Here is a 13,296-nt window from a genome sequence, read left to right as displayed (position 1 = left end):
GGTTGTTTTTCCAGACTCTTTTGTGTAGTCTTCCAAAGGCGCTATTTGCCTTGGCGAGTCTGTTGTCTATCTCATTGTCGATCCTTGCATCTGATGAAATGGTGCAGCCGATATAGGTAAACTGGTTGACCGTTTTGAGTTTTGTGTGCCCGATGGAGATGTGGGGGGGCTGGTAATCATGGTGGGGAGCTGGCTGATGGAGGACCTCAGTTTTCTTCAGGCTGACTTCCAGGCCAAACATTTTGGCAGTTTCCGCAAAGCAGGACGTCAAGCGCTGAAGAGCTGGCTCTGAATGGGCAACTAAAGCGGCATCGTCTGCAAAGAGTAGTTCACGCACAAGTTTCTCTTGTGTCTTGGTGTGAGCTTGCAGGCGCCTCAGATTGAAGAGACTGCCATCCGTGCGGTACCGGATGTAAACAGCGTCTTCATTGTTGGGCTTTGGCAAATACTAGAGCGCATCGGATGTCCCCCAAAGTTCCTCAACATGATTATCCAACTGCACGAAAACCAACAAGGTCGGGTCAGATACAGCAATGAGCTCTCTGAACCCTTCTCCATTAACAATGGCGTGAAGCAAGGCTGTGTTCTGGCACCAACCCTCTTTTCAATCTTCTTCAGCATGAGGCTGAACCAAGCCATGAAAGACCCCAACAATGCATATACTGTAAATCACTTGTAAATATGTGTGCTGTATCTATATATGTTTGTATGTGTTTTACACCAAGGACTGAAGAACACTGTTAACAATTCTATGATAATAATGAACTACAGGAGAAGAGTTGTGGAGTGGTGTCTGAGTAGGATTGGAACAGGAATTTTTCCACATAACTAACAAAAAAGCAGGTTCTGAGGCCTTCCTGATAGGGAATAAATGTGTTCATGAATTTCACTTCTATCATGAAAGTGAGTTGATGGGGCCAGAGAATTAGAATTCTTCAAACATTGCTCAATCAGCATGGACTCAATGCTTCCAATGTTGCCTTCATAAAGAAGTTATACTTGTATAACGCCTTTCATAACCTCAAGATTTGCTTAAGCACATTCCTGGAAATAAATTGCTTGTGCAGAATAGTTTCCATTCTCATTTAAGGAAGGTCAGCAGCACGTTTGTGAACTGCAAGACCCCATTAATTGAGATAAATTACTTTTCTGGTGGTGTTGGTGAAGGGATAATTGGGAAACACAACGACCCTTCTTTATGACTACCTGAGAAGGGTAACGGAACCTCAGTATTACTATGATCTAAAAGTTGGCATTCCTGGCTGCCCAGAATTCCCTTCTGTTTTATGTTATGGCATTTGCTTGGAACTGTGATTAAAATCTATGCTTGTGGTTAGAGCCCACTAGGTTTTGAATCAAAAATGGAGGTTGTAACAACCAATCAATAGCCACTACCTAAACACTTCCTCTGCAAGAACACAACAGTGTTATTATCAATGACTAGATCACAAAGTTAGCCTTGGTTTAAAAAAACCATTAAGAAACAGTGTCTAGACTTGAATTTCGAGACACATGTAGATCCTATTAGGTTTCAGCTTGCTTTAAAGTTATGGAGCATAAAATTATTCAAAATGCTTATTTAAATTATTAAAGAAATTGGGTTTTTTTTGTAACTGGTTGGTTAATTTGCATGCCAACCCTTGCTTGGATTAACAAGATAAAACAAGGCAAACGGTGGAGAAACCAGGTGAAGGAATGTTTTTACAGAATAACTTGCTGTTATTTTGCAGAATAACTTTATGCTGTTTTACTGTTTTCTGCTTGAGTGGATTGTAGAGAACACAAACCTGGAAACATTTAGTCTAGTGGTTCTCAACCTTTGTCTTTCCATTCACATACCGCTTTAAGTTTACCCTATGCCATAGGTGCTCTGTGATTAGAAAGGGATTGCATAAGATGGTATGTGGGTGGAAAGAAAAAGTTTGAAAACTACTGTTTTAATCATACCTCATTGACTCATTATGTGCACAGTTTCATAACTCCAAAGGAAATGGGCCAATGACAATATTTCAGTAACAGGTGGGTCTCGAGCAGTGATTCTCAACCTTCCCTTCCCACTCGTATACCAAAACTGTTACACTTTTGGAGGTTCACAAAATTTGCAAATTGTTTAATTATTCTCCCAATATCTGTCTTAGTTTTGCTTCAGAACAATGGATATTCAGAAAGGACCAAATCAGTGGTCTCAACTTTTTTCTTTCCACTCAGATACCACCTTAAGCAATCCCTTACTAATCACAGAGCACCTATGGCATAGGGATTACTTAAAGTGGTATGTGAGTGGAAAGAAAAAGGTTGAGGACCACTGATTTGGTCCTTTCTGAAGCAAAACTAAGACAGATATAGGGAGAATAATTAAAAAAACTTAATTTGCAAATTTTGTGAAACTCCAAAATTGTAACAGTTCCATTCATTATTTATTGTTTAAAACTATTGAACAATAAACAATGGTAGAATAGTGATAGAACAGTTGGTGGAATCTTTTTGTTTGGATATGTAGTGCAGTTTAAGAATATCAAAAACACAGAAACTCGCTGCACAATGAAGGCTATCAGGCTTGGTTACAGCTGAAAAAGCTATTTGAACCAGTTGAGTCTGAAACAGTACAGGCTTTGTTTTATCAAATGCTTTAACCAAGACCTCATGAATTTGATGAGGGTTTCTGTCAAGTTCCAGAACCTCGCCACTTTGACTGAGAGCAGTTTTCTACATTATTTTCTAAACCATCTATCACATTAAATCTTTGCCCCTATCACCCTCCAGTTATTTTTGCCTCTATCAAGTGATATGTCCTTCCAATATTCTATATCTTGATTCTTGTAGCTTCATACATTTTCTTCTAAAGCAATCAAACCAGCCTAGATTGTCCTTTCTCATGATTAAACTCCTCCAGACATGGCCTATTCATAGATCTCTTCTGTACTTTTTTTTCCCTATCACTAGCTGCCTTTTGCAATGAACCAACTAGGACTTTTGGCAATACATAGGCAACTTATGTAGTAGCCTTGCTAGAGTTTTGTTCAATTCTACCAGGGCCCATGTGCTTTAGTCTAGTCATTCTCAACAGGAGCCATATGACATTCTTAGGGGCCGCAGCACATTTAAAGGGACCATGGACTAAAATCGTAAAATGTTTTTTACGTAGTCAGTAGGAGAGAAATGCAAAACAAATTTACTAAACTTGACTGCTTCAAAGGAAGGGGGTTCATAAACTTTGAGCAGAGACCTAAGGGGGCCATAGCCAAACAAATGTTGAGAATAGCTGTCTTGGACAATAAAGCCTTGTCTTCTTGGGCTGCCTCTTCATGCATCAGTGGAACATGCTCTCTGTTCTCTATGCTTATTAGTATCTAATCATTTTAAAATATTTTTTCCTGAAAGTTATCATCTTGCACTTTTGGGTTGAATTCCATTTGCCTTGTAACCAATCCATCACTATTTTACTGAAGTTCTGTTTTTTTTTATTTTCAATCCAAGGCCATGTTCTCTGATATCTATAACCATTTCAATCCTGCTTTTTGCATTTCCATCTAAGACATCGCCAAGGCAAATAGCGCCTTTGGAAGACTACACAAAAGAGTCTGGAAAAACAACCAAATGAAAAACCTCACAAAGATAAGCGTATACAGAGCCATTGTCATACCCACACTCCTGTTCGGCTCCGAATCATGGGTCCTCTACCGGCACCACCTACGGCTCCTAGAACGCTTCCACCAGCGTTGTCTCTGCTCCATCCTCAAAATTCATTGGAGCGACTTCATCCCTAACATCGAAGTACTCGAGATGGCAGAGGCCGACAGCATTGAGTCCACGCTGCTGAAGATCCAGCTGCGCTGGGTGGGTCACGTCTCCAGAATGGAGGACCGTCGCCTTCCCAAGATCGTGTTATATGGCGAGCTCGCCACTGGCCACCGTGACAGAGGTGCACCAAAGAAGAGGTACAAGGACTGCCTAAAGAAATCTCTTGGTGCCTGCCCCATTGACCACCGCCAGTGGGCTGATATCGCCTCCAACCGTGCATCTTGGCGCCTCACAGTTCGGCGGGCAGCAACCTCCTTTGAGGAAGACCGCAGACAAAAGACAAAGGAGGAAAAACCCAACACCCAACCCCAACCCACCAATTTTCCCCTGCAACCGCGTCTGCCTGTCCCGCATCGGACTTGTCAGCCACAAACGAGCCTGCAGCTGACGTGGACATTTACCCCCTCCATAAATCTTCGTCCGCGAAGCCAAGCCAAAGAAAAGAAGACATTATTATGTACCAGAAAAAGCAAAGAACCTAAGCCAACAGAATCCCAGGCTTTGTGCTAAATGTGCTTATCAGAACCTATTATTGTTGCCACTTGTGAATGTATCATTGTCCCATTTAACTTGTTTCCTACCCAGCAATATTTTTCCACATTACTGTTGCATGCTGGATATGTATAAAAGATAGAGTCCAATCTCTACAGTATAGTTTTCTTTTTTTAAAAGTAATCTATTCAATGTATTTGTTCTGTTGCTCAAATGCTTAAATTAGGTAAATTCCATGGAAACAACAATCATTTTCTTTGGGATGGGATCGGTGGTAAAGCTGCTTCACTCTTTGCATTGACCCGAGCTCTTAATTGCTGTCAAGAAGTGTATAATTTTTATTTGAGTCTATACATTCACATTTTAGGATTGAAAAAAGCATGTGAATTTTAAAAAAAAATTTAAAAATTGTTTAAATTGTGTTGATTGCAGTGATCTTATTGCAAGCATGAAGATTGGGAAACACTCTGGTGCACGATCTGGGTCCCGTGCTGCCAGTCAAATCCGTTTTGATGAAGATGGGCAAGGATATGTTCCTCACCAAGGTGTTTCCAGGGAATTTAATGCATTGAGGAAAAGGTATTTTTAATTAATCATTTTAATAATATTATCGGAAGTTGAGGGAAATATTTTTTTATTTCAAAAGTACATAAGGGGACAATAAGAAATAGACTAAGTAATATTTCAGATAGGTTGTGGTTGAAATACCGTACACTTATCAGCTGGTCTTTGATTTTTATCTCATTATTTGTGTTGCTTTTTTTATTCCATTGTACAGGCTTTAATGAAAACTTTCAAATATCCTGCGGACGAGGCAGGCACCACTTACTGGTGGTGCAAAAAAAAAATTGACGCAATATACATATGCAAACAAATAAATGAAAACAAACTTCAATAGAGATAGGAAAAAAAATCAGTTAAGTACTTAAGTAAGTCCCTGATTGGGTATGTTGTTGAGGAGTCCGATGGTGGAGGGGTAGCAGCTGTTACTGAACCTGTGAGTTTTGTGACACCTATATCTCTTTCCTGATGGTAGCAGCAAGAACAGAGCATTTCCTGGGTGGTGTGAATCCTTGATGATTGCCGCTGCTCTCCAACAGTGGGTTTCCCATAGATGTTCTTGATGGTGAGGAGGATTTTATCTGTGATGTCCTGGACTGTGTACACTACCTTTTGTAGTGGGCGTTTTACACTTGGGCGTTGGTCTCCCCATACCAGACCTTGATATGGCCGGTCAGCACACTTTCCACCACACGTCTGTAGAAATTAGCCAGGGTTTTTGATGTCATGCCAAACTTCTGCAAATTCCTGAGGAAATACAGGTGCTCATGTGCTTTCTTCAAGATGCCATTTGTGAGTTGAGTGCAGGAGATAGTGACTCCAAAATAACAAATTTTTTCACCCTCTCCACCTCCGATCTTCCAATGACCACTGGATGATACATCTCTAGTTTTCCCTTCCTAAAGTCAATAACCAGCTCCTTGGTTTTGGTGACATTGAGTGCAAAGTTATTATTGGTGCACCATTCAGCCAAGTTTTCAATCTCCCTCCTGTATACTGACTCATTGCCCCTATTTGTAGAACCCACTATTGTGACATCATTAGCAAATTTGTAGCTGGTGTTGTATCACTACAGCATCGTTACACAATCATAGGCGTGTAAGGAATAGAGCAGAGGGCTAAGAATGCAGCCCTGTGGTGCTCAGGTACTGATAAAAATTATGCAGGAAATGCTTTTACCAATCCTCACTGATTGCGGTCTGGAGCTGAGGAAATTCAGGATCCAATTGCACAGTATGGCTTTGAGTTACGTCTTGAAGTTTGTTGATCAATTCTGAGTGGTTTTAAATGCTTAACTGTAGTCAATAAAAAGCATCCTGATGTATGCATCTTTGCTGACCAGACATTCCAGGGCTTTGTGTAGAGCCAGTAAGATGGCATCCACCGTAGACCTGTTGCTATGATAGGCGAATTAGAATGGATCCATGTCGCCACTCAAACGGGAACTGATATGCTTCAACATGAGCCTTTCAAAACATTTCATCACTGTTGATGTGAGTGCCACAGGTCAGTGGTCATTTAGGCAGGTAACCACACTCTTCTTGGGCACTGGTACGATTGATGCTTGTTTGAAACAGGTGGGCACCACGCAAGAGTGAGATGTTGAAGATATCCATGAATACATTGGCAAGTTGGTCAGCACAGATTTTTAATACTTGAATGGGTACTCCATCTGGACTGGATGCTTTCCTCTGATTTATTCCCCTGAAGGCAGCCCACACATCATCCTTGAATATGGACAGGAGAAAATCATCAGGGGACATGCGAGTGGTGGTTCTTCCTCGTTGTGTTAAAATTGGGCATAGAAGGCACTGAGTTTATCTGGGAGTGAAGGAAGCTTTGAAATCTCTTACTGCAATGGATTTGGGTTTGTAGCAGGTTATGTAATTTAGACCACAGCTGTTGGGTATCCTTTATTGTTCCATTTTCATCTGGAAAATCCACTTCGCCCAGAGGATGGCTTTCCAAACATCATACCTTCTCCTTCTGTTGTGAATGCCTGTGATCTGGCTCTCTGGATTTCATTGTTCACCCAGGGCTTCTGGATAGGGGAAAACCCTGAATGATTTGGTGGGGATACACTTGTCTACAGCTTTTTCGAAAATTTATGTGATAGTCCTGGTGTGATCATTATAATCCTCAGCTGAGTCCTTGAACACTGCCCAATCCACTGTCTCGATAAAGACTGTGACCACTTTATAGCTGTTCTGATGTCCATCATCACTATTTTTAGGTTCTGTTTGTATGAAGGCAGAAGGAGCACAGCAGATGATCTGACTAGCCAAAATGTGGTCTCGGGAAAGAATGTTAGGCCTTCCTTATCCTGGTGCAGCAGTGATTGAGGGTGCTGGACCTCTGGTGCAGCAAGTTACATGCTGGTGGTAGTTGGGTAGTTCTTGAGACAGACCTGGTTAAAGTTACTAACTAAGATTTGTAGTGCATCGGGGTGGGCTGTTTCTTGCTTTCTGACTACATCATGCAGCTCTGCAACTGCCTGTTTGTAATTGGCATTGGGATGGATATAAATTCCAATGAGAATCATTGGTTCTCACAAAAGTTGGTTTCTCTCCTAATGCCAATTTGGTTGAATCAACTTTTACATTTTACTTGATTCATTTTATCACTGGTCAACCTTACAAAATCAGTTGGATACTAATCAACAATTTGCAACCTGACTTCATGGCTTAACATGATCCCCTGATACTTTGATGAATTGCTCTGTGTGCTGGTCTCGGCCAGTACATCCTTCCTGAGGTGCAATGTCCAAAATTAAAAATAGTAAGTAAAGATACTATTTCTGTGTGCATATTTTGGTTGCCTCTTATAAGTCAAGGCCCTCTCCAGAGATTTAATACAAATCTACATGGATATTTCAGTCCATGTTGATTAAATGGTGCCCTTCAGGTGTAACTTTACTGAAAATAAGTCATGAACATTTAAAAAAAATAATCTAAGGACTAAATCTTTTCAAGGTAGAGCAGGGAAGTGAACAATGCATTGTGGCCAACATTTGTTCCTCAAATATCAAAAGAACACTCCATTAAAACAAAGCAGCTGCTGTATTTGCCTCTATTGCACCGACAACATGACAAACCCCTTTCAGTTTGAGACACCTTTCAAAATTTAATCATGAGAATTGAAAGGCATGAAATGAATGTTTTAATTTTTTTCCTCCCTGTCATTTTATCATTCGAACTATAAAGGGTAAATTTATAAATGGCATATTTCCAGAAATAGTATACTCGAGAAGTGACATTTTCATTTAGACATACAGCTATGTAATAGGCCATTTCCGCCTTCGAGTCTGTACTCCCCAATTAACTTACATCCCCCGGTACGATTTTGAATGTTGGGAGGAAACTAGAGGCCTCGGAGAAAACCCACGCAGACACTGGGACAACATATTGTGACGGATTATGTTCTATTTTATATTGTATATAGATGTGTTTTAAAGGAGATAAATTGTGGGGTTTTTTTTAGTGTAGGTCACAAACACAAACATTTCACAACACATATCTCATTTAAAATGCAAGAGCTCTGCTCAAGCCAGACAGTCCAGGCTCCCAATGCCTTTATAAAGACAATGGAAACTGCTTTGCTAAAGGACTTCACCAGTAGGTGTTAATTGGACATGCTGTGGAGTAATGGATTATTGTTTTGGAAAGCAATAGATGAACGGACTCAGAAGATTGGGTCTAGTGCCTCAGTCTGTCTGAGTGCAGTTTGCTGTTCTAAGAAGGTCATGTGATTTTTCTCTGAGTGAGAGAGAATTCAGTTCTACAGTGCTAAAGTTCAGCAGCAGCAGCTGGGACTGGAACAGGACAAGCTGGCAAGCTTGTGGAAAATCCTTATTTTGAAGATGGGTTGTGAGTGCTTAGTGCAGCCTGGTCAAAGCCCTTGTGGTCCATGCAAGAGGTTGTATAATGTTTCACCTGAGAAAAGTAACTCTGTGGTGACCTGAAAGAAAGAGGTTTTCATCTGGAAAACCCTGATGGGGCAAGTTTCTTCGGCAAGACACTGAAGTGGCTGATTGGAGGGAATCAGTTTGTGTCCAATGAGCAACAATTCTTTCTCTGAAAACTGACCAAAACCTTCCTGAGCAGTAATTATGTACCTTTCAAGCACCAAAGCCTGGCACAGTATAAGAATTGCCTGATACCAGTGCACTTGGAGGAGTGAGAAGTGAGAGTTGACTGTGAATCCAATAATTTTTCTGAACTTATACACACATTACATACACGTGCATTTAGATTTAGGAGGAAGATAAGTTAAATAGTAATAAGTTTGATCCTGTTTTTATGTTTAAATAAAATTAAAAGTAACTTTTGTTGAAGTAACCATTTGTCGGTGAATTTCTATTGTTGCTGGGTTTGGGGGGTTCCTCTGGGCTTATTACACAGTACAAACTCCTTACAGACAGTGTAGGCTTCGAACCCTGATCCAATCCCAATCATTGGTGCTGTTAAGGCGTCGCTATGCCAACTGTGCCGCCATTTTTGTTTTTTGTTGAGAAAAAAAAAATTGGAATGTGTATTGTATCGATGTTTTTTGTTAAAAATTGACATAAACCACAGATTTCTATTGTTTCTATGTAGGAGGGGGCTTTATGCTGAAAAGAAGTTAAACATTTTTCCTGCACAGATTGAATCAGAAAGCGTACCAGAGACTGGTTTGTTGCATTTTCTTCCTTTCTTACTATTTATGTTTATACTTGACTGTTTTGGAGTCTGAACTGTGTGGCTTTAAATGACAAGGTGCCATCAGGCTCCTTTTTCACTTCCTAATTTAATCATGTGTTGCCACTGATTGATGTGTTGCAATTTCTTCACCAGGACCTTGAGAAAAAAACTCTGGTAGAGTCGGACACTTAAATCAGCATTAGTCTTTTCTTATGCATCCGCAAAAATCTTTTTGAATTGTTCATCCTTACCATATTTGTGAGCTGCCTGCAAGCATGCTTATGTGTTCCAAATTCAGTTCAGTGGCTGCTTAGGATTACTTGCTGTATGCTCAGGATTCTCTTGTTTGTAGATACCTTTTTCTAATTATCAATCACCCCTGACGGGGTGGAGGGAGGAAAGTCGCATTTAAAACAACACCAGGCCACACTGACCAATGTGACTTAACTAGTAAGTGGATCTGTGGCCAGAACACATGTGAAACTGCCCATCCAACGTGATTGGCTTTTGACTTCTTCATCTGCAACAGTGTCTAAAATAAATGAGGCACGAGTGAAATGAGTCAATACTTTTGCACCTTTCTCTGACTCGCTTCCTCCATGTTGCTTCTAATGCAATTGGGCAGAATTGATAAGGTAGATCAGCCCTATCTGATGTCTATTGATGATGTGATTTATTATTAGTGGTGACCACTCTAGTTTTAAATATAGAAGGTAAAAATAATTATTTTTCCTTCTGTAGATTTAGACATCCATTAAAGAGAAATATATTTTTGCTCATAATTCCATTCCTCCCCCTTTTGCTATGTAGAATGGAAGCTGATGGTTTGGTCTTGGTATCCTTTTTCAACTAGTCTAGAAGCATACCTTCTCTATTTGCAGTGCTGAACCTTGTGTGTAAGTTTTAAGCTAATTAAAGACTGTGGTACAGCCTTCGTAGTTTGAGCTTGTTTGATCACATTGCAGCGGATCACAACAGCCTACACATCCTAAGGAAGTTGAGAAAGGCAAGGCTACCAGCCCCCATCGTGGCGACATTTTACTGGAGCAAAACTGAGTGTGTTTTGTCTGGCTGCATCATTGTATGAACGGTACCTGCAAAGCATTGTATCAAAGGATTATTAAAATGGCTGAGAATTTACTACTGAAACCTTCCTCCTTTTATCCCCTCTAGACCAAAGTAGGTCAGCATTTCAATCAGCCATTTATCCTTTTCACTTTGTTGTCAATCACATCCAGTACCTTGCTACATATTTACTGGACTAAATCCCATATCTGTAAAATTCCTGACATAGTAACTCACACTCTTTCAGTACTCCCAAGTTAAAAGACTGAAGGGCAGGAAGCCAAGGTTCGAGTGAAAGAGAAGAGGAAAGTTATGGAAGAATTTAGAAATGAGGATGAGCATTTTAAAGGTTAATGGCTCTGTTTGAATGGATATGTGCACGCGCACACACTTACAAGTCAAAGGTATTAGATTAAAAGAATAGTGCACCTTCTAAAGAACTGCTTTGTGTAAAAATAAAGATTAATATATTTTGAATAATTGTCTCAAATTAGAGAGTAGTATCTGTGTTCCATCTGATAGTTTGATGAAATTGCATATTTACTAGTGACACAGCCATCACTATGGGATACTGAGCTGGCGAATCAAATAGCAACTGTTTCTGAACAATTGCCTCGAAATGGGTTTGAAGAGATGATTCAGTACACAAAGGAAGGAAAACTCTGGCAATTTCCTGTCAACAATGAGGCAGGTATGTTTTCTCATAATATTGTTATAATTACTATGAGAGTTACATTTGACAAAGTGAGCATCTTAATGTGTTTAATTTAAATCAATAATATTTGGCCAGTTTGTTAAGTAATGTGTTTGCAAATGTATGATGGTCTTTAAGGATTTGAAGAAGAGGAAGGCGTGGAATTCCATGAACACATATTTTTGGAGAAGCATTTGCATGGATTCCCAGAGGAAGGACCGATACGCCATTTCATAGAGCTGGTCATCGTTGGATTAAGTAAGAATCCATACTTAACGGTGCAACAAAAGATTGAACATATTGATTGGTTTCGCCAGTATTTCCATGAAAAGCAAGACATTATGAATGAAAGTGAAGTGTATATTAACTGAAATATTTTTAGATTTAAACTTGGTAATAAGTAAACCCCAAATTGGTACAGTGGACAATCTCTTTTTGTAACACCATAAAAGATTTACAATCTTGACCAACTCCTTTTGCCTTGTAAGTTGGTTTCCATAAGTCTTATTTCTAGCTGGATATTTCTGCCTGAGAATGTGTACGTAAATTCATGTTGTGTAAAGTTCATAAAGATATGTCAAGTTCATATATTTCTTGAACTTGGGTAAACATAGGAACCTCTAGATATTCCTCATTGTTTCCTAGCTAATAGAGCACCTTTGGTGTTAATACCATTCGATGTAAAAAAAATCTAAATATAATCTCTTGAATTATTTTGTTCATCAGAAATACTTCTGTGAAGTATTATTACAATAGCAATTGTTTAGTATCTCTTTCTGTTTTGCAAATGTGCTTATTTTCTTCACCTTGTGGAAAGTCCACACCCTGAAATTATATTCTTTTATAACAACCTATCAGCATATTCTCTTTTAATTTAAAAAAAATCAATATTTGATTAGTTATTCAAATATATTTCCGGTAATATATTGTGGCAGAATCAATCAGTTTGTAAATTTTCATCAGGATTGGCTTGAATTGCAGATAACAATTCATTGCATTGGAAAATGTCACTCTGCCACTGCAAGGTATGTAGTTTTGTACTGCCACGAAGATTTTGTCTTTACTTCAATAGTGAATGAATGTAGGTTGGAAAAAGAAAAGGCTCGTGTCTAGTGGAGATACTCAAAATAAGGAGTCCTTTGATGCCAGAGCAATAAAATGTGGCTGGAATTTGAGATTATAGATTTTTAAAAATTGGCAATACAAATGTTGGGAATAAGAAGTTTCATTTTTTTCATGTCATTTCTTTTAAATGTCAGCATTACACTACCATGTAGAATCTAATGCCATAGGAATCGTCAAAAGGGCAGCTGGGTATTTATGGGAGTGAAACATTATCCAGGTTATGAAAATAAAACATCGGAATGGGATAAATTAGATTATACTTTCTAAGAACCAGCATAACCATGGTGGATTCAATGGCCTCTGGTTAATCTATATCAACCTGTGGTTAAAAACATAAAATACTGGAAATGTTCAGTAGGTTGGGCAGGTTGTGTGGTAAGAGCAGAAAAATTAACACTTCCAATGTAGATCCAGTATTACAATTATGAATCTAGATTATTAAAGTTAAATATATAATCAGGTCTTCAATACAATCATAATTGCAAAATCAATTTGTATACCGCATATTTTGGTATATGGTTGACCCTTGAAGCCCTCAAAAATCAGGGATTATCTTAACGCCAGATATAAAAATGACACCTTAAATGCAACTAAAAAAAAATGTTAAATATAGATTTGGTGTATAAGATGACCCAAAGCATCTGTCCACTGTCAGCGCCACCACTCCCCAGCATCTCCCCACTTCCGCCGCCACCACTCCCCAACACCTCCCCACTGCCACCATCACCCACCCAGGTATTTTACAATTGTAGAACCCAAGGTCTCTGCACCTGTACAGGAGCCTGAGGTCCCCTCTTCTGCCCAGGAACTGGTGCCCCCAAACCTGGCATGTAGCCGTGGTTCCTGCACCGAGCATACTTCAGCAGTGAGGCTACTTCT

At 39.5% G+C, this 13,296-nt stretch overlaps 1 protein-coding gene across 2 annotated transcripts in view; it reads left to right on the top strand.

Annotated features, from left to right (window-relative positions):
* Window positions 1-12,514, top strand: part of mrps31 (mitochondrial ribosomal protein S31) — a 37,279-nt gene extending 24,765 nt beyond the window's left edge. The window contains exons 4-7 of one of the 2 annotated variants that reach the window (XM_069891730.1): window positions 4,726-4,872; window positions 9,450-9,523; window positions 11,146-11,289; window positions 11,431-12,514. In XM_069891730.1, coding sequence (XP_069747831.1) covers window positions 4,726-4,872; window positions 9,450-9,523; window positions 11,146-11,289; window positions 11,431-11,663 — 598 coding nt within the window. In that variant the 3' untranslated portion in view covers window positions 11,664-12,514. The remainder of the gene's footprint in view (window positions 1-4,725; window positions 4,873-9,449; window positions 9,524-11,145; window positions 11,290-11,430) is intronic. The other variant, XM_069891731.1, reaches the window with a different exon arrangement.
* The last annotated feature ends 782 nt before the right edge of the window (window positions 12,515-13,296 follow it).

The sequence above is a fragment of the Narcine bancroftii genome, chromosome 7, assembly GCF_036971445.1.
Source record: "Narcine bancroftii isolate sNarBan1 chromosome 7, sNarBan1.hap1, whole genome shotgun sequence".
In the NCBI taxonomy this organism is placed as follows: Eukaryota; Metazoa; Chordata; class Chondrichthyes; order Torpediniformes; family Narcinidae; genus Narcine; species Narcine bancroftii.
The sequence above is the reverse complement of the archived record's forward strand: the minus strand, read 5'-3'. Positions and strand labels throughout refer to the sequence as shown.